At 33.6% G+C, this 25,741-nt stretch overlaps 1 protein-coding gene across 3 annotated transcripts in view; it reads right to left on the bottom strand.

The window, feature by feature from the left end:
- LOC111151086 (potassium sodium-activated channel subfamily T member 2) overlaps positions 1-25,741 on the bottom strand; it is a 349,819-nt gene that overhangs the window by 202,894 nt on the left and 121,184 nt on the right. For all 3 annotated transcript variants that reach the window (XM_022508845.1, XM_022508846.1, XM_022508847.1), the window contains exons 5-8: positions 25,273-25,332; positions 18,008-18,082; positions 16,381-16,464; positions 13,749-13,843 (exon numbers count right to left, since the gene is read on the bottom strand). In XM_022508845.1, the coding sequence (XP_022364553.1) occupies positions 13,749-13,843; positions 16,381-16,464; positions 18,008-18,082; positions 25,273-25,332 (314 nt within the window). The remainder of the gene's footprint in view (positions 1-13,748; positions 13,844-16,380; positions 16,465-18,007; positions 18,083-25,272; positions 25,333-25,741) is intronic.

Genomic DNA, 25,741 nt, shown 5'->3' with positions numbered 1-25,741 from the left:
TTCATCTGATTCAGTTCATAAAAGTGAAGCACCTAGTCGGTAAAATATTAGCTTTACACAACATTATTCCCATTATATATTTAAAGATATGTACATATTTAGAGTTGATAAGAATAAAATATGCACATATCTGAAAAAGGTTTGATTTAGCAATACATTTCTATATTCCTTTTTTTAATCAAGAAATTCACAAGATGAACTGTGTAGTGGTCAAAACAGGCCACTTTGGCATGTGCACTACTTCATGCTGAAGACAATGGAGACCCTGCAGGCTCAAGAGAAACTTTTGCCCCTCCCGTAACCACACAGAAAAAATCCAAGTTGAGGGTCTTTCCCAGAATAAGGGTTTATTAGAGATAAGTTTTTTCTGACCTATCTCTATGGAGAGAGAGATATTTGTTTACCAAACATCTACTCTTTTTCATCATCCTATGAAATGCATCCCTTCCTTTTGAAGTTCCAGGAGCTTACCCCTTCTCCTTAGTTCAGAATGACATATATACTTCATTTGCCTGAGTGTCTTTGGAGTTTCCCTCTCTATGTGGATTACCCATACCTACAAAATTAAATTTGATTTTCTCCTGCTAATCTAGCTCATGTCAATTTATTAGTTCAGTTAGAAGCACCTAGAAGGGGACAGGACATTCTAGCCACACCCTCCCTTGCCCCAACAACACTTATTTATATTTCCCTGTTCATGTGAAATATGAAATGGCATCAAATAAATATCAGCTAATTTAAGCTGATTTACACTCACTTACCATATTCCCACAAGCATGTATTGCTAGTAGCTACTACATAACAAAACCAATCCCTAATATTTGGTCTCTAGTCAACAGTTTCTGAAAATAAAATAAGGCACAAAATAAAGCTTTATGCTATTCTATCTGAAATGGTCCAAATTTAATCTGCTACTGAAATAAAAGAGAACATTCAGTTTATCATGTTACCTCACATTGTAAGGAGTGGGTATTACTCTCATAGCAAGAGGGACTCTTATTTTTTATAATAATTTACTCAAGTCCAGTTTTTAAAATGTAATATGAATATAGTATATCATGTTCATTAACAGAAAAATTTTGCAATAATGATAGCACTTTTACTTTTATAATATTTAATCACTGCTTAAAATCAATTGAAAAATTTCTTCCTTTTAAGAGATGGCTAAGTGAACACGTATCTATTTCATGGAGTATAATATTCAGATAATTCTGTAATATACAAATATAACCATATGTAACTAAAAGCACTCTTGAGAAGTATCTAATCAATTCTTTTGGTTATTCGACTAACATTTCCACTGATGTTGCATTTAATTGCTCATAAGCTAATGTCAAATAGACCAGTATCTATGTAGAATGGTCTCCTAGGTAAATAATCATCTTTCCTTTTCCCTGGAAATTACAATTGTTTTCCTGATCAATGATATTTGTCCAAAGAGCAGTTTCGGGAGGTCAATGGCACATTCTAAACTAAAGAAATTTACCGAAGAACATGATTTGTGTTGACATTTACCTAATACATTTTGCTCCTATGGCTTCAAGTAAAAATCTCTTAAGAACTTTACCATGTCAGATTATTTATACTCAAAGAAATTAAGCTGGAATTAAAGTTGTGATTAAGGTATTACCATTTAAGATCTCTGATCCTGTATTTTTGCATCAGAAAAAAGATTAAGTAAAAGATAGCATTTTTAAAATCACCATATGCAATAAATTTATGCTATTTTCCTCTATATTTTTACTCATCATGAGACCCATTCAGCTCAAAATTTCATTTAACAGATAGTATCTCAATAGCACTTTTCTTTATTCTTAACAATTATGAATGTGAAACACTAAGACAGTAAGCAGGAAATCAATGCTATTTTTGCATTTAAAGATTTTTTATAAGAAATAATGTACAGTATGCTTCTATACTGATATATAATGTCTACAATTCTGCCTACGGAATGAGATTCTTGAGTTCAGGAGAGGGAAGAGGAGATTAATTACATTGAGAAATATGTGTGCTTTCTTCTTTCTCATAATGAGAGCTAAGTACAGTTACGCTTCTCCCTCCACCTCAGCTGCCTTAAAGCTTAATATGAGACTCATAATTCATTCTTATTATGTTGATGTGTTGTTTCTTCTATTCCTATTATAATGACCCAATTCCATATCTGTTTTTAAAAATGCCTCAAGTCTTTTCTTAAGGTTTGTACAATACTTTTCTTTATTTGACAAATTAATAAATTAAGGTTCAGAGAGACTGTCATTTAATTAAAGTCACACAGCAAGAAGATGACAAGAAAACCAAGGTATGTTTTTACCTAAAGTCGCTCTCGAATAGTTGCATATATACATATATTCCTGTGAGAAAAAAAAGCCTAAGAAGAACAAATTTTTCACTTAACTACAATTTCTTCCTCTAAATTATAACAACAAAAAATACTTTCTACTTAAATATCATTTTATAGCGTAAAATACTTTAATTTTATATAAATTTATATAGTTATTTTTATAACTACAAAGATAGTTTGATTCAGCACTGGGCACTGGTTTTTGTTTTTTTTTTTTTTTCAATTTTATTTTATTTTTTCAGTATTACAAGATTCATTGTTTATGTACCACACCTAGCGCTCCATGCAATACGTGCCCTCCTTAGCCTGGTGGGCTCTGTTTTAATTTATAATTATAAAATAGGAAGATTTACTAAAAGGTAAACCAACCAAAAAATCTTGGGGAGAAAAGTTAAAGCATTTGGGAGATATTTGGCTTGAAGGAAAGACAACTGGGTGCTTCAATTGTCAATATAGAAGATAATTATAAAGCAGGGAATTGAAAGTGGTTTTTCACCTTGCAGTAGACACACTAGAGGAAACAAACTCATATGAAATTCAAATGAGATATTTAGAACATCCTAAAATCAATTTGTTAGCAAACCAGGAACCTAAAAAAAAAAAAGCAAAAAACTTAGAGAGATATAACAAGGGTCTGCAATAAACATAACTCAATGGGCTAATAGAATAGGAGCTAAAAAAAAAGAGTATTAAATAGTCAAATGAACCTAGATTATTAGGGATACTCAGAAATATTCTGTATGACATTTGCAGAGCTTTGGTGAAAGCTAATATAACCCCCTCCCCGGGGTAGGAGATACATCAGCTTAAGCAATAAATCTAGAGAAAGAAGACAATGCTAAAAGAAGTCTCTCAACACTCTGAATCAAAATACTGGAGCGCCTGTGTGGCTCAGTCCTTAAGCGTCTGCCTTCCTCTCAGGTCATGATCCCAGGGTCCCGGGATCAAGTCCCACATCTGGCTCCCTGCTTGGCAGGAAGCCTGCTTCTCCCTCTCCCTCTGCTGCTTCCCTACTTGTGTTCCTTCTCTAGCTGTATTTCTCTCTATCAAATAAATAAAATCTTAAAAAATATAAATTAAAAAAAAATACTTTAAAATACATTGGCAAAGATTATGGGTAAGAAAGAGTGTAAAGCATAATATGATGAAATTAATTTACAGTTTACTGATAGGAAATTGTGAGAAGAGCAACGATACGAGATTCCAATAAGAGGATTCTAAAAGTCAGTTGAAATGCAAATCTGTCTAAGCAATTAAAAGAGTTAGGTAACAGAATAGGAATTAATAAGAAGGGAAAGGCAGGCTGAAAAAATGAGGAATTTTAAAAGAGAAAAAATACATAGTTGGTGGCTTTTAAAAGGATGTCTGAATTCTGCACAGATTTGACTGCTTGATGGTAAGAAAATGCTTTTATTATAATGAGAATGTACTATAAAAGCTCTGACGTTGACTGTAGTTTAAAATAGACAACCATCTGGGTTGTATGGTATAGGAAAGGCTATGTTTGGAGAAGTGAAAATAAAAAGAATTCTTGGATCTATTTTAGTGATATGATTCTTTATTAAAATCTTCTGCTACAATTACATTCTTATCAAGTTCTCTTGGCATTTTCACTAGATTTTACTTTTTACGTTAACTACCACCTTTTTTGAACACAGAGGTGAATGAAGATTCTGTCCCTATACATTGTGCCATTTGTACTTACACAATGCTTCTTACTATTCTGTTATGGCTTTATCTTGCTTTGTTTTTAATAAAAAATTCCACTTGGTTTATTCCCTAGATGCTCTTTTCTAATGATCTTCCTTTCACGATTACCCATATGCTGATTTTACCCACTCTACCAAGCTCCAAGCTCCTATAGACACATGGCTGTTCAACACCTCACGAAGGCTTCTAAAAAGCAACTCAACTGTAATGGACTCTCTATTTCGTTTCCTCTTGAGGTTTCCTTCTGGGTTTCTTCATCCTCATACATGGCACGATCACTCAGTCAGATTCCCAAAATGCAAATCTCAAAATCGCCCTTCAATTTTTTTCTCCCACACCTGACATCCAGTTTTGTCATTACTGTGTCACTTCTTTTTTTTTTTTTTTAATTTTTAAATTTACTCCAGTAGGAACACTTAACATGAGATCGATCTCTCTGCAGAAACAGATAAGCACACAGTGAGTGATATGAAGGTAGAGTCATGGAACTAGTTAATGTGAAAGGCGTAATATGGACCCAGGATTATCTCATTCCAATTTAAGATTTTTATCATTCATACCAAAGAGCAAGCACGTCTTAGAGCTTACCAAAGAAAGCAACTCTGTAGTCACTCTGGTGTGACAAGAGCTGTCATTAAGATGGAAATTGAAGAAGTCCATACTAATTGACAGAAAATAGGATAACCGTGTGAAGAACAACCTGAGTGAAATGCACATGGTAAATGAAAAAGTGTCAACACAGCCTGAACCAGAATGGAGAACCTTTAATTGATTGTAAAACTATCACTTTTTTGTCATGGTTTCTCACATCATTCCTAAGAAGGAGCCAGCAAGTAACAAGACTAAGTATACAGCTTGGCCTGACCCAGAGGATAATGCACTCACTGAGTACTTGAGAGTCCTCAGGTAATTCTTGGCCTTAAAGTGCACCATTCACAGTGATGACCATGGACCTGGGCTCTTAGCACAGATAAGAACTCAAGTAAGACATGATCCTGGGCACTTGGAAGGCTTACGGAATTTATGACAAAGCTCCCCACGCAGGTGTGGTAGGAGCTAAACAGATGTAGTGAGACTCATCACCTTATCTCATCACCAACCTGCAACTGGGTCAAACCTACCTTACTGCAATGTCATATATATTTTTGTTAATATTGCTTCATAAGAAAAACAATATTAAAAACCAGGAAAATAGGATAGGTATTGAAAAATTTTACTAGATAAGCATACATTTCAAATATTAAAAGAATGTAAATGAATTAAATACAGTTGGTTTAAAAGTTTCAATGTGAACCTTCGTATTTTTTTTCTTTTAGAAAAAGTTTATTTTTTACATGTTTTGTGAAGAATGCTGGATTTGAAAGTCTACTGGGAGATCTGTTTCTTTACAAAATATTCTTCAGTGTTATATTTGACACAGATCCATACAAAATAATTTCAGTGTTATACAATTCTAAAACAAAATCTGAACATTTTACTCTCTTAAAAGAACCTGAAAAACTGTAATTGATTTGCTTAAATAGACCCTATATATAATAACAAAAGCATCTTAATTACTAATCACTTGTAATTAGTGCTCTTTAAATTTTGCCTCTTTTAAAATGTTAACTATACATTTGGTTATATAGTAGTCCCCTCTTGTCTGTGGTTTTGCTTTCTGGGGTATCGGGTTTTTGCAGTAGGGGCAGATGATCCTCCTTCTGTCATTGCATCAGGTCAATAGTAGCCTAAAGCTATGTCAAGAGCCTATGTCACTCCCATCACTTCATCTCACCACATAGGCATTTTATCATCTCACATCGTCACCCAAGGGTGAGTACAGTACAACAAGATATTTTGAGACAGACCACATTCACATAACTTTTATTCTTATATTTTTATTATATTAGTATATTATACTAATATAATATATATTGTTATTACGTATACTAATATAATATTAGTATATTATTATAATTATTCTTTCCATTATAGTTGTTAATTTTTATTGTGCCTAATTTATAAATTGAACTTGATCATATATATGTATATATATTTTTTTTTTTCCAGTACATTCCACAGTTTTAGGCTTCCAATGGGGATCTCGGTATGTATCCCCTATGGATTAGGGGGAACTGTACAAAGCTTTCAAGCTTTGGCAAGGTTTATAAGGACAACATTAATTTGAATGAAAGGAAATATTGAGACTATAAACTTTCTCACCACCTGGTAAATGTCAATTTGTACAGTAAAATGTTTTCAGAGAAAAAAAAGTCATATGGCAGAAATAAATAACCTTAAGTATCCATGGACTCCCTATGAATCCATTGCTGTGCACAGTTACTTAAAAAACATAATTAGCAATGGCATTCTGTGCTAAAAGAATCCAACACTTTGATTTCATGCTTGTAGTGCAGACATTAGTATTCAAATCAGAACTTGCACTTTGGTATTTACTTGATGAATACCAATTCATTTTCATTTCCTATAGAGTATCTCCTTAAAACCTAATATTCCCATGGAATTTAAGATATCTGAGATGTTGGGAGTTTTACATTTTCTAGGGAGAAATTCTGTGTTTAAAGTAAAAATAAACCTAGTTTTCTATTGTTGCAAGTAAGTTCTCACACTCCTGAGCATTGTCGTTGAGTCTGGTAAAAAAAGGTTACTGAATCATGCCATAAACCATTAATGAAGTCAACATACACTGCAATTTGGTAATTCATGAAAAGTGACCAGACCTCACTCTAATGCACAAACATGTATTTTCGTTATTTCAAAATAAATGGATGATGAACACTTTTCAGAAGAGGCTCAGGATTTAGATTAGTTGGGAGAACCAAAAGTGAGACTGAACCAAAAAAAAAAAAAAAAATCAACCAATGAACGAAGTAGAAGAAAAAACAAAAATCCTGAAAGATGATGGGAAGAGAAAAGTCTGAGAGTATGTGTATTGCAATGCCCTCTAGCACTTAATCAATTTGTTTCTGAGATCTAGGAGATGATAATTTCAGTAATTTTATTAAATTGTTCTGTTCTTACAAGTTCTAACATTAAAGGAAGAAAAATTCTCAAGGCATAAATTCAGATGTTATAGGAACAAAATTAAGAGCCAAATTTTGATTTACCTGGAAGTTCTTACTTATACATTATGTGTATGAAATTTATAAAAATTATTTCAAAGAGTATTTCTCTTCAATTAAATTTGTAGAAGTTTTGCTACCCAGTTATATTTCCTTGGCAGAAACAACAATCCTAGAATGTCTTCATAGATCACACTGAGAGTGTATAACCTCACACCAAAGTTAACAGTGAAAAGATGGTATTTAAAGGAACATTCTCAAAATACATGGCTTGAGTATACTTAATGTACAATATACTTAAGTATCTCCAGTTGATAAGATATTGTTTGGGAATTTTGACCTCCAAATGTTACTGTGAATCAACTACAAACATTTGTGAAGCATCCTACATATCCAACTAAGAGATGTGGGGCATAAAATGGTGAGGAAGGAAAACTGACTCTCTGTTCTTATATATCATGAAAATATACCAAGAAACCCTGATATTTAAGGAAACATTGTACATTTATAATTTTTTTCCAACCCTGAGAAGCATAAAGCTTGGGCATCTCCCATAACTCACGTAGCCTTCAAGAAAACTTAAGGGCAGACCTTCAATTTAAAAATTGAGACTCAAAAAGAAGTTGGGACTCAAAGAGTAAGTAGAAGATAAAGTCAGAGAATTTGGATTTTTAAAAAGCTTAATATAAGAATCACTTTATTAAGGGAAGAAATTATGCAAATCATATTTGACATTTTGTGTTAAATTTTGCTGTCTCTTTTTACATTCCTTAATTTTTATGACTATTTTTGTTTGTTTTCAAAAAGTATACATATCCATTCTGAATATTTAAGCCATAGCAGAAAGTATGTGGAGGAGAGTTGAAAACATGATACATAATTCTATATCCATATATATTCATTTGAATATATTTCCAACTCTATAGATATACAGAAAGTGAGATGGATGAACAGGTAAATGGAACTAATTTAAACAGATAATAATGATGTATATGTCATAATTTTATCTAAATGTATTGTATATATGTTTGCTAAAATTAGAAACTTGCTGAATTTGAAGCAACTAATTATTCACGCAAAAGAGATGGCAATGGCAAAGTATTCTATCCTTAATCAAAAATATCTAAAAAGTAAGTTTGTCATCCTAACGTCTAACTAAACTGTAATTCTACTTGAAACAGTAATTCGAAAATTCACAATAGAAATGAGAAAATTAACATAATTTTTTTTTAGTTTATTATTTTTGTTAATGACTTCTGGAACATCATACAAATAATATTGCAGTAGGGAAGCATGTGGGCTCTGGCACCAACTTGCCTATGCCCATACCTGAGCTCTGCTTTTTACTAGTTGTAGACCTATGCGGATGAAAGGTTTCCCTTTTTGTTGGAACTCTCTGTGCCCCTGTCTCTTTTTTTTTTTTTTCAAATTTTATTTATTTATTTGACAGAGAGAGAGAGAGATCACAAGTAGACAGAGAGGTAGGCAGAGGGGGAGGGGGAAGCAGGCTCCCCGCTGAGCAGAAAGCCGGATGCAGGGCTCCATCCCAGGACCCCAAGATCATGACCTGAGCCGAAGGCAGAGGCCTAACCCACTGAGCCATTCAGGCACCCCTGTGCCTCTGTTTCTCTGTACCATGAAAATTGCTGTGGCACAACCACTTTGGCTTTCTCTCACCCCTTCACCCCACCTTCTAATTGAAAACATCCTTTGGTTAGGTACCTATGTCACCGAAATTAAAAATGGTGACTCTGCCTCTTCCTGGATAAGCCCTCAACTGCACTTCTGATACAACTCAGTATGAAAATGGGGTTTCCCAGAGAAAGATCTAAGGTGCTGCTATTGCATAAACCATAGATTCTCATAAGCTATACATTTTTCCTTTCGCTTTATTCTTTTCTTATTCCTGCAGTACATACTTAATAATAGGTAGGTAGCATACTTTCTAAGTTTTTGTATGTCTGAAAATAACTATACATTACCCTCATAACTCAATGATGGTTTAAATTCTAATTGTCTAACATCTGTCTGCCCACTTACGGAAAATTTAGTTGGGACAAAGAGTTTTCTATATGTTCTAGTGTAATACAAACCTGGGGGCTCTTTGTTTCCAGATCTTCAGACAAACACACTTTCTGTCATTCATTGGTAATAAACCAAAATAAATGTGACCAAACAAATCTAGTGACCAAATACCATGATGGCGATAACACCATTAGATGATGATTTAATACTTTCTCTAAAATTCAGTTCTTATTTTTTCACTGTCCACTTCCTGTCACAAGGCTATTTGCCTTAAGAGTTAAATCAGTAAAAAGAGTTCAAGAACTTCAGCACCGAGCATCAAAATAAGTGTTAATCAAAGATGTACAAGAAAATTCCAAATACTTTTTGAATTAAGCATGTTAATAATTTTAACTAGGTCATATTTTTAAACAATAAATGGATTTCTTTTTTCCATTGAAATGAGACTGAGAAGGTAAACTAAATTTCTTACATTAGGCTAAAACACGAAATACCCATGAATATAATTCAGATCTTGATGTTACAGCTCTATGAAATAATGTGAAAATATCTAAACATACATATTCAAATAAAAAATTACAGTTTGAAACAAAGTAGGTGCAAAATAAGCCTACTAGTGTAAAATTAGAAACACCAAATGCATTACAAATTAGAGTACTTATTATTGGTTAGAATATGTTGATAATTAAGCTAAAGTCATGTGCTTGATTCCCGATGTACCAGTTTCCTCTGCTTTGTTACAGAGACACAGGCTGAATCACAATTCCCAGCTGTCTTGGAAGTGTGCATTATTGATCAAGAGGGGTACACAGCGGATGTGGGGAAAGATTAGTCCAAATTCCATTACAATGACAGGAAAAACAATTCTGAGCACATCCCCTACAGAGAGTGGGTCAGCAGCTTAATTTTATTTCAGTTTGGCATGTATCTCTTGTAGACAGATGCTTAATGATAGTTCTTTGTAATGTTAATCATGATGAAGAGAAGATACATTTTAAAACTATAGAGCAGCTTTCCAAAACAGGTAATTTTAACATTGTGAAATTCGTGAAAACATCCAGCTCATCAAATATTATCTCCTGAATCTTTGGGGGCTTAAATTGTATGCATGAAAAATTCTGATTTGGAAAAGCACTAACAGTCTTGCTCTATGACATAATGTAACTGCAATTAAGGCTAATCTCATCACAATGTAAAAAAATAATTTTATATATATATATATATATAGAGAGAGAGAGAGAGAGAGAGAGTGTGTGTGTGTGTGTGTGTGTATGAATTTGTATAGTATAAAGTAGTAAAGGTAACCAGAGAGAGGGAGATGCTACCAATACTTTTAACTTAGTGGAGCTAACTAGAGGAAACAAATATTAGGAATAAATAGAAAGTACAGAAAACCTATACATTATAATGAAGGAAAATGTTTCCTCATATGTCCCATTAAATATATTTTTAGGCATCTCAGTTCAGCTTTATATTATTATTAAGTTACTATGCCTAGATCTTTTAGATGAAATTAGTTTTTGTGCAGTCACGTAATTTAATCATCTTATATACGGAAGATACAGAATATATGGAAGACTGAGGTGGAAAAAAATGAAATTTTTGGAGTGTTCATACCAAATGCCACATCCTCTGATGGACATTGTATAAGCATATCTAATTTAGTCTTCATTAAAGAAAAGTATGGCAAAAGTCTTATAGGATAATTAATATTATCCTCATTTAATAATGTGGCAAATAAAGCTGGATAATTTCAGTAAGTTGCCCATAGGCTCCAAACTGGCATAGCCCTGAGTTTTAAACAAGTGATATACATATGGGCTTTTATAACTTATCAGTGCAAGAGATTGCTTATTGTTCCAGAGTATCTGGTTTTCTCTTCCATGATAGTACAACATTCAGCTGGGTATATTCTTTCCCAGCTAGACCAGATTTCTGTAGACTCCCTATCGGCTACATTTGGATATATGAGCAAATTCTAGGCTATATTATGCATGTAATTTCTGGGTTGTGCTTTATCTTCTTCCTTCCTACAGGCTGGATTCAGGATATAATGGCAAGAGTAGACTAGCCATCTCGAGCCACGTTACAGAAACCATGTTTTGGGAATGGCAGAAAACAAATTCTAAGGAAATTTAGTATCCATTAATATGAAGCTGATGTAACCTTCTTGGACAGACTACTTACACGTGTCCATTTGTTTAAGTTTCTGAACCTTTGTGTATACTTGTATTTCACAGTGTCTGTGTGGTATATCTCTTTGTTAAAACAGCCTGTGAATTATAACTAATACAACAGTGTTTATATTTTTCTCATCAATAACTACAGTTTTGATGGTGAATTCAAAAAAAGATTTATTCTACCCTCATATGATGGTCATGACTTATGGAGACATTTTGCTTTGAATGCTAGAGAAGAATACACAGAGACATCAAACTTCAGCTTCTCCGTTTTAGGTATTATAATTTAAAAAACATGTTTATGTAAATGTATTAATAAAAAATGTATTGGTGTACACGTGATTAAAAGCAATAACTCTGCACATTTATAATGTACATTATGAAAACCAGTAACACGCAAGAACAACAACAAAAGCAACTCCAACAGCAGATAAAAAGTAAAACACAAATAATTTAAATGATAAATAAACTGCATAATGGCCATTTCATATACACCACAAAAACCCATTATCTAGCACTGCTGCATCCCTAGGCATGAGAAAGTAGCAAAATTTGTCTATTTGCTTCTTTAGAAAATAAAAACTACACAAGAAATAGACAAAAAGGCAAAAAGTAAGAGCAGAGAGCCCACCACTATGATGAGGATGTCTTCAAAACAAAAGTGCTGAGTGAAGTGTTTTCAGATAAAAATAACTTGTCCTTATTTCAGCATTAATATTTCTTTTTTTAAGAAAGGATTTTATTTATTTATTTGAGAGAGAGAGCTTGAGCAGGGAGAGGGGCAAAGGGAGAAGCAGACTCCCTGCGGAGCAGGAGCCCAGTGAGGGGTCTGACCCCAGGACCCCAGAATCATGATCTGAGTTAAAGACAGACACCCAACTGAGTGAGCCACCCAGGCGCCCCTCAGCATTAATATTTCAATTACCTCTTTACTAAATTTATTTTAACATACTCTAATAATATTTTTAAAATCATTCATTTCACTTTTTGTAATTTTCCAGCGTTTGAAATATTAGCATGTACACAGGTATTCAAAAAAATTTAATTTGGAGTATTTTTCCATAAATAAAATGAAAAAAAAACCTCCTAAACTATTAATATAATGTTATTATCTTAAAATTAAGAATTTTTAGTGACTTTAGAAGGTAAATCATTCCTTTTAATATTTCATATTTATGCAGCTAGGTGTTTACTAGGTGAACAATAAAAACAATTTGTGAGCAGTAAAAAAGATTAAAATGATAAGATGGCTTTGTGTCAATTTTAGAGAGATATTTTATACTTAAGGACATTTAATGTCTTAAACTGTATTTATTTTTCAAGATATAAAGTATGTAAGAAAACCTATTTTAAATCCAGTTAATAGAGAATTAACTACAAAGTACTGATACAAAGTAGTTGCTATACCTACATATCTCTACCTATGTTTATATATATCTATAACTCTATTTATATCTAATTCAATTGTACTAGCATATGAGGGCATTCTTCTTATTTTGTACTTCCTAATTAACTTTTTCTCTTTCTCGATAGGTCAAATCCAGGACAGAGCACAATTACATATAATATCTAGGACTCCTACAAAACAGATATATTATTCTACCTCATTTTTTTTTAAAGATTTTATTTATTTATTTGACACACAGAGAGAGATCACAAGTAGGCAGAGAGGCAGGCAGAGAGAGAGAGGTAAGCAGGCTCCCCACTGAGCAGAGAGTGCGATGTGGGACTCAATCCCAGGACCCTGGGATCATGACCTGAGCTGAAGGCAGAGGCTTAACCCACTGAGCCACCCAGGCGCCCACTACCTCATTTTTTTAGGTTTCACATTTTTTCTCCTCTTAAGGATCTATATGAATCCATATGTGCAGCACAACATTTCCCACTGGATTACTTTATAATCATCAAAGTGAGACTTTCCAGAAGAAGAAATAACTGTGTTCTATAATAAAGCGAAGTACCAGGTCCTGCATTGCTTTGTCAGGAGATCTGCCCTTGCTTCCTGCCTGACTGCACACTAAAATGTCACGGAGGGAAGGCACAGGCAGAGACGGTGACAGGCGATGACAGTTTTCTCAACAGTGTTTCCGCTTTGAAGATTGTAGAAAGATAAGGGCACCTCCATGTCAGCAGTTTGAAAGAAAATTTCTTGTTTGACAACTGTGGCATGCAGTACAAATTCTTGTAATTTGATTGTTTACAACATTTGGGAAAATGTCAAAGTTGCAGTAAACATCAGTATCAAATGATAGATGCACCTTCTAGTTTTTTCTGTAAGACTGAAGGAGAGATTTTACTTTTATGTCTATAGGTGACTCCTTACATTTATAGTGAATATTTCTCTACTTATTTTAGCCAACTGAGTTAAAATGAGGTATATTTAAAAACTATAATTAAATGAGACAATGAAAATGGTATGTACAGTCTTACCAGGTGAAGATAAGGCATAGTAATGTAGATATTAAAATCAAAACTTGATTAAACATTGCAGACTGTGTACGCTGAATGGCTCTGTGCAGATCATTCTAAAATAAAACCAAAGAAGCCTATTTTAATTTTGAAAACACTACATATCCATGAGTTTCACTACATTTGTTAGTGTGTATTGTACCTCATCATATTATATTTATCTTGTGCACATTCAATGGATATACTTTAAATGGATATAGCTTCATATTTCCATTTTTGCCTAGGTCTAAATATGCTTTACCTTAGCATTCATATTACAAAGATAGTACTATGGGGGACCACCAAAGCCCCAAATTTCAGTTTACTCTCCCCTTATCAAGATCTGCAGAGATATTGTACTGACTCCTAAAAAGTCCACCATAGTAAGTAATGTCTCTAATGAAAAATTCTAATTTTAATAGTAATAGCTAAGTCAAACTACAATCACATCTCATTCTCTGAATCAGGAAAAATGACATGAAATATGCCAGGAAAAGGAAAATGCAAAACAGTCAATGAATAGAATTTTTAAATTTAAATTCATTAATATAAAGATGAATTAAAGATATACTTTTTATGTTTCCAATTGAAAAACATTAAAAAATAATAATACTCAGTATTGTTTAAAATATAAAACATGAGCACTCAGAAATGATTGATTTTGCCCATGTAATTTGTTATAAAATTTCTTGAAGGTGATTCGGTAACACAGGTCACAGCCATGCTCTTTTTATTTCATGCATTCATTAATTAATTTAATCAGTATTTACTCAATAACATAATTTCTAAAAACTGACCACATGAAAATCACCAGAGATAAAAATTAATATTTATGTTCACCTTATTACAAAATTACAATACTTATATGAATATATATATAATAAATATAATAAATGTTCATTGCTACTAAAATAACTAAAACATGCAATACAAAATGGTTAAATAAAATGATCAAAATCATATAACAGATTTATATGCAGCTATAAAAAATGATTTGAAGACATATGAAATTGAGCACTACAAAAACAAAATTCAAAATTCAAATTATGAAACTGAAAATATACTGTAATTTCATATATGATATGTGTATTTTTATAGGAAATATTAGAAGGATATAAATTATTATTATAGTATAATAATATATATAATATAATATAGTATTATTATAGAGTATATTGGTAGATTCACAGGTTTTTTCATACTTTGTAGGTTTCTGCTCATCTCAAATATTTTATAATGAACTTTTAACTGTCTTAAAGTCAGTGTTGCATGCAATGAATCACTTCACCAATATAAAATCTCACTAAGCCACTATTTTATCCTCCTCTACCACATACTTAACCAGAACTGTTAAGAAAACAAAAAACTAAGTTGATTAGAAGTTAACCTCTCATCCCTTACTTTCTTTTTAACAGACGTGTTAATGAGCAGAAAAATAAATAAAAATTTCTCCAACCAGTGAAAAGAGAAGCAAAATACAGAAACACAATGGAAAATGAATCCTAAATTAATATTGCAAAATACTACTTTCACTCTCAGTGACTGACTAATGACTCCCTTGATTAGGCAAATTTTTTCCACCAACTAAGAACACAAATTAGTATAAAGAGGTTTATTTTTTCCCTGTGTATTTCTTTCTTTAGCAGTTTAGGCAATCTTTATTTAGTGAAATAGTATTTTGCGGGGGGGGGGGGAATAGTGAAGACAGCCCAACATTTCTTCAAACCATTCCACAGGTCATACTCCCCTATCATTTGGACATGTATTTTCATGAGATTCCAGTAGTTATTTAACATAAATGTTTAGAAACATTCATTTGATTGTGAATACTCAAATGCTACACAAATATTCCTTTGGCTAAAATTTTTGTGTTCCATTTCTGTTCAAAAACATTTAAAAGGAAAACCAGTTTGCTTCCAAACAAATGTAATTTCAATATAGTAAAACTAACAGTATTGAGTCCTTACTATTTTTATGTCAGATACAATACTTTATACACACACCCACCCCCCCATACACACCTATGTGCTTATACATATATGTAGTTTCATTTAATTCTTATAGCAAAGTCTGTAAGGTAACTACTTTTGTTCTCTTCTTAAGACAAAAAAACCAAAGTTATTGGTAGCTCTGGACTGGTGATATTTAGAAAATCGGAACTGTTTTTGTTCACCAGGTCACAGGGACTTACAAAGGTGGTAACTTGGCAATATGGGCCAAGTTAAGATAGCCCAAAAAGTTTTTACTCTGAATTAGGATACAAGCAGACTTAAGGTCTTCAATATTAATATAACATACTACTTTATTTGATAAAAACCTCGTTCATTTTTACAAATATTTAAATGAAATTATTTATTGGGATGCTAAATTTATTTTTTAATTATTAATTTAAAGTAAATTTATTTCTTTTAAAAATTAAGAATTTAGAAATTTAATTATACCTAAATAAATCACAACAGTATGAGTTTATATTTCATAGGAGAAAGAAAAATGGAGAAGTACAAGACTGAGACCTCAAATCATCTTCTCTTTCTGTTTAATATAAGCAGTGAAAGTATGTAAGAAATAATGGAAGGGTAAAAATATTGTATTTACACTTCATTTTCATACTTACAATCATATTTTCCAAGGCATGTTTGGCAAGCCAACAGTTTAGAAAGACAGGGACAAATAGATTCCTTAAGGAAGGCCAGAAGATCTAAAAAACAAACCAAAACTAAACTTTTATCTCAAAGCAAAAATCATATCCAGCAGATTAAAATGTAGAACCAAAAAAAAGTTAATAAAGACTAAAATTTTTAATACATGTGATAAATTCTTTAAGCTCATTAATGAAATGCAAGGAGAAGATCCAATCTTTTCATTCATTGGTCTAAGTCTTACTTAGGGAAAAATTCTTTGGGAAATTATTGTAGAAGCAGAAAGGAAAAAAATGAGCTCTGATTGAATGTTAGCTATAACTATGGTAATTCTATCATTAATCTTTCATTGTGACAGTTTATAATAGACATCACCTCTTTCTTCCCTACAGCTCGAGGGGGAAAGTAGGAATAAGGAGGGAGAGAAGGCTTTCCCTTTTCATAACATTACCGCTTACTCTCTTCAGATTCAAACATTTTAAGTGACATTGGGAACCATATTCAATTGGATTATATTTACTTAGCCTGTCTTAATCTAGTTCCAGTTGTTCCTCTAGATAAATCACTCAAATTAAAATAATTGTCAGAAATAAGCAACCACTTAAAATAGTATTTGCTTATTTTCATAATTTTCCAAATAAAGTTCAAAGGAAGTGTTAGAAAGCATATCCCCAACAGACATTATCATAACTCTATGAAATACAGATTAAGACCTAATTTTGCAATGGGAAAGTGCTTGTTACATACTTATGGGGCTGCAATTGAGCAGGATCATTGTAGAATTGGTATTCCACAGTACTTTGATAAAGAAGCAAATTGCTAATTGTCTGGCTGTTGGCAACTTTCTTATTAATGGGAGAATTGGACTTAGTAAATATTGTGTTTAAGCTAGAAATAAATATATGCTCAGTATGAGAAACTTTTATCAATACTTCGTTTCTTTTTTTCTTTTTAATTTGGGTATAGGTGACATACAATGTTATATGAGTTTCAGGTGTACAACTTAGTGATTTCACAAGTTTATACATCATGCCATGTTCACTGCAAGGGTAGCTACCATCTGTCCTATGATATCACTACTACAATATCATTGATTATATTCCTTAAGCTATGCCTTTTTTTGCCATGGCATTCATTTCATAACTGGGCCTGTATCCCCACTCCCTTGCACCAAATTGGGTACAATTTGCCCAACCCCCCACTCCCTTCCCTCTGGCAACCAACAGTTCTCTGTACTTATAGGTCTGATTTTTTTTCTTGTTAATTTCTTCTTTTTTTTTTAAATTCTGCAATATACACAAGAAATGGAGTGATTAATTTCTACTCTATCTAGATAATATTAACACCTATTCACATGGCACATCCAGAGCATATATGTCTGAAAAAGTATTTTATTTTGTTATCGCACTAAATCTCATTTGTTTTCATTTAATTTCATAATCCAGTTATCCAACTGATTTTACTATTGATTTTTAATACCATGATCCTAACCAAAGCCTAAAATCATTTATTGGAGCTAATGTATTATTTATTAGTATTTAGATTTAAAGACTTAAGTCTAATGACAAAATTATTTATTTTAAAGATGCTTTTAGGACTTACTGAGATAATGAAGGGAACCGCATTAATTATTTCCAAGATGAAGGGTATTCGTAAAATCTGTTCCCAGATGTTTCCCTTCCAAGAAAGAATAAATAAAAATGAAAGTCAATTATACTGAATCCCATTAAAGGGGGAAAAAGACAGCGCTCAGAATTTCTCTAGCAAGGATGCTTACATTAACAGAATACCAAATCATTACATAAAAATGTAGCAATGACTTTTAAAGAGTATTTTTCTCAATATAATTGTACTCTTTCAATTTTTTGGTAAGTTTAAGAAGTAGAACAAACATTTATAGTAAGTCTGGAATATTGCACACAACACATTTTGATCATATAATATTTCATGTAAGAAAACTTACTAGTAAAAATACCCATAATAAAGACGGTACAGAATCAGTAAAAAGTGATTCAATCTTAATTTTTTTACTACATGAGTTATATTCACAAACTATAAAGTATGTTAAATAGCTTGTAAATACATACATTTGTTAACGTTCATTGGTATTAACATTGTTTCTATGTTAAAACTTAAAGGAAGGGCTTTTTCAATCATTTAGATTCTAATCTTCCAACCCAGATAGTACAACAGTATTCATTAAAACTGGTGACGTAATTTGTGGGTCCTAATGCAAAATGAAAATTCAGGGCTTTTTATTAACAAATTATGAACAATTTCCAGAAGGTGACAGGAGAATATTAAAATAAGCACAAGCCCTGGAGGGGAGGGGGGTCAGAGGGATGGGGTGGCTGGGTGATGGACATTGGGGAGGGTATGTGCTATGGTGCATTCTATGAATTGTGTAAGGCTGATGAATCACAGACCTGTACCTCTGAAATACATGTTAATAAAAAAAAAATAAGCACAGGCCTTTCTAAAGGTATAGCCCTGTGCAAATGCATACTACACAGTCATGAAGTTGTCTCTGATATAAACAGGTTAATCACTGACACTTTCTTAAATGGTGTCCAATGGGGGGGGGAGAAAAAAAGAAAAAACTCAGAACTCCCTAAAGCAGTTTATTCTTCTTTGAAGAGATCTCCATATTAGAAAAGCAATTTGTGGGGCACCTGGGTGGCTCAGAGGGTTAAGCCTCTGCCTTCAGCTCAGGTCATGATCTCAGGGTCCTGGGATCGAGCCCCACATCGGGCTCTCTGCTCAGCGGGGAGCCTGCTTCCCCCTCTCTCTCTGCCTGCTTCTCTGCCTACTTGTGATCTCTCTCTTTGTCAAGTGAATAAATAAAATCTTAAAAAAAAAAAAAAAAAGAAAAGCAATTTGAAATCTGGGTCCCTGTATTTTCCAGTCATTTTATAACACTGGCTTCAAAGTTAGGAACTTTTCTTAATTTTCCTTGAGGTCCCAAAGGCTTCAAATATTACAGTAATAGAAGATACTACCACATCACAAAGCAAGGTTCTAGACTGGCTAATAATCATGAACTCAAATATTAGGCAATAAGTTTTGCTGTATGTCATTCTTCACCATCTCCAAGCTATCCAGAAAGTGGTAGGCGGAACAGGAGGAAGAAATGCAAGCAACGAGTAACCCTCTGTACTGACATATTAGTGATGCTTTGCTGCTTCCTCAAGAGAACCACTTTGGGAGCTTGGCTCACACATAGAGACTGTATTTGGCTCATGCCCGAGACATCTAAACATGAAGAGACAACAGTGCAATGAGAAAAGAAGGCTGAAACAAGAGCAAGCCACAATGACGCCAATTCTAGGACAAAGGTACTTGTTTTCTGGGAACCAAACGAGACTCTAAAGAATAAAATCTATGGCCATTTTAAAGGAGTTTACACTCAGCACAGCGGTGCGCCTGAAGGCGAAACAAGACTTCAACAGCTGGTGGACCTCAGAGGTCCACGGCTTGGGTCACAGCCTTAGCGGCCAGCCAGAGGCACTGAGGCATCTGAGGAGCATCAGGCAAAGGTCTGCAGAAGACCACAGCGGCCCTACTTGTGTCTGTCATGCAGAGCAACCCAACACGAGACTCTCTACTTGTGCCAGTTCGGCACCTTCATTCCAGATGGTGACTTGACCTCACTCCCTGTGCCTCCTCAGCCCCAGAGGGACCAGGATCAGCAACATTAAATAAGAAAGGAAGTGGGAATGACAGATAACCTCACAAGGATTCCCCGTCCCACACAGGTCTGAGCCAAGGTTAAGCTGAAGTCTTGAAGTGAATGAAAATTTTAAATGTTTATATGTATTGAGCATAATTTCTAAAATACTAAACTGAAATTTGCCTTGTGATTGGAAACTACAAATGTTCTGCGACCTTAACAACATATCATCTGACCAGCATGGATCAGGAGGATGTGTGGATTTGGAAAAGTGTCTGAGGACTAAAGACCTTTCCTACTTGTGCTAAGTCAAGTTGGTTCAATAAAGCAGTTATGACTGATTTAGGGTGTGCATGTTAAATTACCATTTCATTCACCAGTTTTTTTGTCTTGTTTTGTTTTGTTTTGTTTTTACTGAATGTTTAACATTTGGCTTATTCCATCCTTGGTGTGTTTTTACTGGTGATTGTACCTCTCTCTTTGGTGTTAATGACAGTCGCTGGGGAAAAGACTGATGTGACCAACAAGAGAAGGAAGGGTGTGGAAACAGTTACCACTGGTGATATGTCAGCATATCTCTATTAATGCACAGCAAGGTTAATATTAGTTTTCTTAGCTATGAGATACTGTTTGGACAACTTTAGTTCATAGTAAACAAAAATGTTATATATCTCTGATGACTCTCTTCATTTCCTTTTGTAATACATCAATTTTATTTCATGGATCTTTTTTCTCAAACAATTAAGAGTCTCATAAGTGTTATCTGACTTCATCTGGTTAATTTCTGATTTATCTTCTATATTAAAGCCAAAAGATTTTTTCTAAAATGCCACTACCAACATAATAATATCCAAACTATTCCTTGGATTATATGAAGGTTCATAATCTGGACTCTGGTTACTGGTCTTGTTTGTAACTATTATACTTCTATTTCCATCTTGAATCCAGCCACAGATTCATCCATACTGAATTTTATACAGTTCTCTGAATAAGTTAGGCTATTTCATACTTTTATAACTCTGCTCACACTTCTCCTACTGCTTGGAATGCCCTACTCCCTATGCCTTTACCACTGATCTCCTGGATAAGTGTTAATAACATGTTACAGAACTGCTTGTTTCCTTGCCTGTTAGGGCTCGAGAAGTATGTTAATGCATAAATTAGGGACTCCTGAATGGTTCAGTCTGTTAGCATCTGCCTTTGGCTCAGGTCACAATCCCAGGGTTCTGGGATCGAGCCCCACGCTAAACTCCCTGCTCAGCAAAGAGACTGTTTTCTCTCTTTGCTGCTCCCCCTGCTTGTGTTCTCTTGCTCTCTCTGTCAAATAAATAAATAAAATCTTTAAAAAAAGAGAGAGAGAAGAAAAATAATTTCTTAGGTAGCTTTATCTGTTTTAAGTGTGTAGAACTACGTTTCTCTTATGGAATTCAATAAAGTATAAATAAACATTAATCCAACCATTTTACAACATTTGGTATGGACCTAACTTTCCTTAATCAATAAAAATGCAGGAAAATAGATACTTTTCTAAAATGTATCAGGCTTTATTTTTATCATGAATAAAAATGGAAGCTGTAACTATTATCTATGTACCTCTAAAATGCACTCAAAAAACTATAAGATGTATGGTAATATTGTTGTTAGACCAAGATGTACCCAGGAACTTTTTTTTTTTTTTTAAGATTTTATTTATTTATTTGACAGACAGAGATCACAAGTAGGCAGAGAAGCAGGCAGAGAGAGAGAGAGGAGGAAGCAGGCTCCCCGCTAAGCAAAGAGCCCGATGCAGGGCTCGATCCCAGGACCCTGGGATCATGACCTGAGCTGAAGGCAGAGGCTTTAACCCACTGAGCCACCCAGGCGCCCCACCCAGGAACTTTTTTAAAACACTTTCTTCTTCAATATTAAAAATACCTCTATGGGCGTCTGTGTGGCTCAGTCGGTTAAGTGACTGCCTTCAGCTCAGGTCATGTTCCTGGAGTCTCTGGATCGAGTCCTACTTTGGGCTCCCAGCTCCACAGGGAGTCTGCTTCTCCCTCTGACCTTCTACCCTCTCATGGTCTCTCTTATTGCTCTCTCTCTCTCTCAAATAAATAAATAAAATCTTAAAAAAAAAATACCTGTATGTAAAGATGAAACTAAAGAGACTGATAACCTATCTTCTTTTAGTGAATTTAAAATAGTGTAGTAACCCTAAGGTAGTCTTATTTTGTATCTCTAAATATAAACTGAAAAATAATCAGATTCACCATTTCCATGGCACCAGAAGCAACATCACCAGTATTGGGGCACCTGGGTGGCTCAGTCCATTAAGAAACCAACTCTTGATTTCCGCTGGCTTGGGTCATGACCTCAAGGTCATGGTGCTCCGTGGGGAGTCTGTTTGTGCCTCTCCTTTCCCCTCTGCCCCTAGTCCCATTCTCACTCACACCCTTGCACTCTCTCTCTCTCTCTCTCTAAAAATAAATAAAATCTTAGGGGGGGGAAAAAAAGAAGAAGAAGAAGAATCACCAGTATCTATGGGTGTCTGGGAGTCCTAGTCAAATCCTTTGTTCTTTGCCAGAAAGGAGCCCATCATGTGTTAAAATTTCAAAACTGTTGCTTTTTATAAAGTGATTATAGAAAAAAGAACTGTAGATTTAACAGAAGCCTTCTAGGTATGTTGGATTTTTGTTTGCAGAATTTTGGAAATTATGCTGGGGTTTGTTTTCATTTCCTTTTGATTTAATGAATGTGTGTGTATAAATAGAGTTCTATTTTGAAAGCAGTTGATAAAGACATAGAGGATATTTATGGTAACAGAAGAATAAGAACTTTACTGCTGGGCGATCCCGTGGTTGTTCTGCCAAGGAGCTATAAACATGAATGGAATGATGATTTAAGTACAGACCTGCACTTCTGTAGGATGGAGGATTCAATAAGTTGATGTCAGGGATTTTTAAATCATTATCTGCTAACCTCTACATGCACTTGATAGAGTTTTTGCTCATTTAAAATTCTTTTTATTCATTGTTTTTGTTTTTCGAAACCTGCAGTCTCCACGATTGTTTAAACTGTTCTGTTAAGGATTAAGTCATCATGCTTATTGTAGAATGCTTAACTTCAAGAATTATAAAGTGCTTACAGATTACTGTATTAAATTTGCTTTTAAATATTATATATATGTATATAATATATACAATATGCACATTATCTGTATATACATGTAAACAAATATAAAAATAAATATTGATTTGCTATTAACGTTGATAGTTTAGAACCTAACATATCAAAGAACAATATTAGAATGTATATAGTTGCTAATGCACTATCCATTTCTGCGTACCTCTCTATAATTTTTCTCAAAAATCTAATTTGAAGAAAAAATCTAATTTCAGAGGAGGAGCTCACTGAGTTTCTGCTATCCAAATTTGCCTTAATTATAAGCCATAAATAGCTACCAATTACTTAATTTATTCATTCTTACTTGTGTAAAACTTGCTTCATCTATCATTTTTTTTTTAGTCCTTTCTACATAGTTTCTCTAAAGGATGCAGATTTTTTCCATCATTGGGCAATCCTCTCTGCCTCATTTGACCACTTCTAGGGTAGTGACCCTATCCCAGTTAATCAACATTCTTCATTTCGCACTTCTACTCCTAATTGTACACCATTGAAATTGGTTTCTTACAAGTGAATAACAAATGATTTCCAAAGTCTTTCTACCTTTCTTTTTATGTCTCTGTGTTCCCTGATTACTCTGTCCTTCTTCCAACAACCATAATGAAGCATCTCCATCAAAGGAGCCTTAGCTTCTCTGTTGGTTATTATCCCATACTTAAGACACTTACATGCTTCCTTCACCATCTCTGTGAAAATGACCTCCACATCTTAAATCTCTCTTCCCTGCATGTTTCAGATTCTCATTTTTAGTTGTCCACATGTCATGTCTACCTATCTATCCATAAGCTCCTCAAATTCACTATTTCCAAAACGTTTCCATTATTATATCTATCTTGACTCCAATCTGATTTTTTCTTGGTGTAATTTTTCTAAGTTTTCTTGCCTTGATCCCAGTCATTTGAATTTAGAAAATGTTAAAGTGATGTTTGATCATGCTTTTTCCTCAACTTTCTCAACCAATTGGTTGATGATTTCTTTATATTTCATCTTGCATCAACTGTCTATTCTATTGACCCAGCCAAAAACTCATTCCCAGTTTTCCTTCCTATAATTGTGTCTTAATTTAGCACATGGCTCTCAGTGTGATGCCTCTCTGACCTGTGCTGCACAGATGTTCTGAACTAATACTCTTAAAACTTAATTACAATTATAGAACTCTCATGTTCAACATTCTCCATCAAATTCCCATTATATGTTGTTATACAAGGCTCTCACAATATTGTGCCAAATTTTCCCAACCAATATTTTCCCAAATGCCCCCAAATTCTGCCTAGACTTCTATATTATTCTTCCAATTTTATATGCACATTACTTCTTTTATGCCTTTGCTAATTCTATAAATCCCTGGTGTCTTGTCTTTTCATCTTTCCTTATTGAAATCACTGATTCAAGGATTCTGCTCTGCTTAAATCAGTCAAGTATTTTCTTTTCATCATATGATAAGATATCTCTCTACCCCCATGGGACTTGATTTGCTCCTCACCGGAAGTACCTACTGTTCTGTTTTGTATTATTATTATTTGTATTTTGTATCTGCATAATTTTCTCCTGCTTATCCCCCTTTCTAGATGGAAACTCACTGAGAAAAGAACAATGCACAGTATGGAGCTCTTCATCAAATATGGACTCAATAAATATTTGTTAAATTGTGTTAGCCAGACACAGCCTCACCAAAAATTAAATAATTCATTAAAATAATGCCTAGCAGACATGTTTTTGTTCCCTCAATATTTTTTTCTATAGATCAGGAAAAGAGGTTAAGAACAATTAAAAGCAAGACCATTCCATTTGCTTGCCTCACATAAGCATTATATAATAGGTAAGTTAAGCACAGGAATTAGTGAAATATTTTAAGCCATCAAGGAAAACATTATTATACTACAGATTTTTATCACATACCACAGAGGCCCAAAATAATTAAAGGGGTTTAAGACGAACGTGCTTTACCCCAGGGTATAAATTATAAATAGAGGAATACTGGGTTATGTTAGTAATGTGTTCTATCAGCCAAAAACTTCCAATTAAAATAACTTACCTTATAACTGAGATAACCAAGTAGTATTGTTTCAAACAGACTTATCAATGCCACTGAAACCTGAAAAAAAAATGTACCTTAATGAGAAAATGCAATAAAATTTTAAAAATATATTCATGATTATAATACTAATAACTTTATAAATATGGACATATATGTGTATATGTATGCATGTATCTGTATCATATACAGATATAAACATAAGGAGGTATTATGTGGCACTCTAACTTCTATATACAGGTGGCAGGTTGCAAGCCATTCCCAACACTACAGCTTAGTTTTATATTCCTAATACTCCTTAATAAATACTTTTATTATCTCAAATATAAATGTGGAATTAGAATAGTCAGACTGGCTGGAGTTTACATGGTATGTAGAGAATAGGTTCTTTTGTGTGTGTTCCTAATATGCATAATCACACACAACTGCACCACCACAAACACTACCCTCTCCCAGCAACACCTCCACC

The sequence above is a fragment of the Enhydra lutris genome, unplaced genomic scaffold, assembly GCF_002288905.1.
Source record: "Enhydra lutris kenyoni isolate GAN:26980312 unplaced genomic scaffold, ASM228890v2 scaffoldscaffold25, whole genome shotgun sequence".
Lineage (NCBI taxonomy): Eukaryota > Metazoa > Chordata > Mammalia > Carnivora > Mustelidae > Enhydra > Enhydra lutris.
Note: the sequence above shows the minus strand (reverse complement) of the source record. Positions and strands in the feature narration are given on the sequence as shown.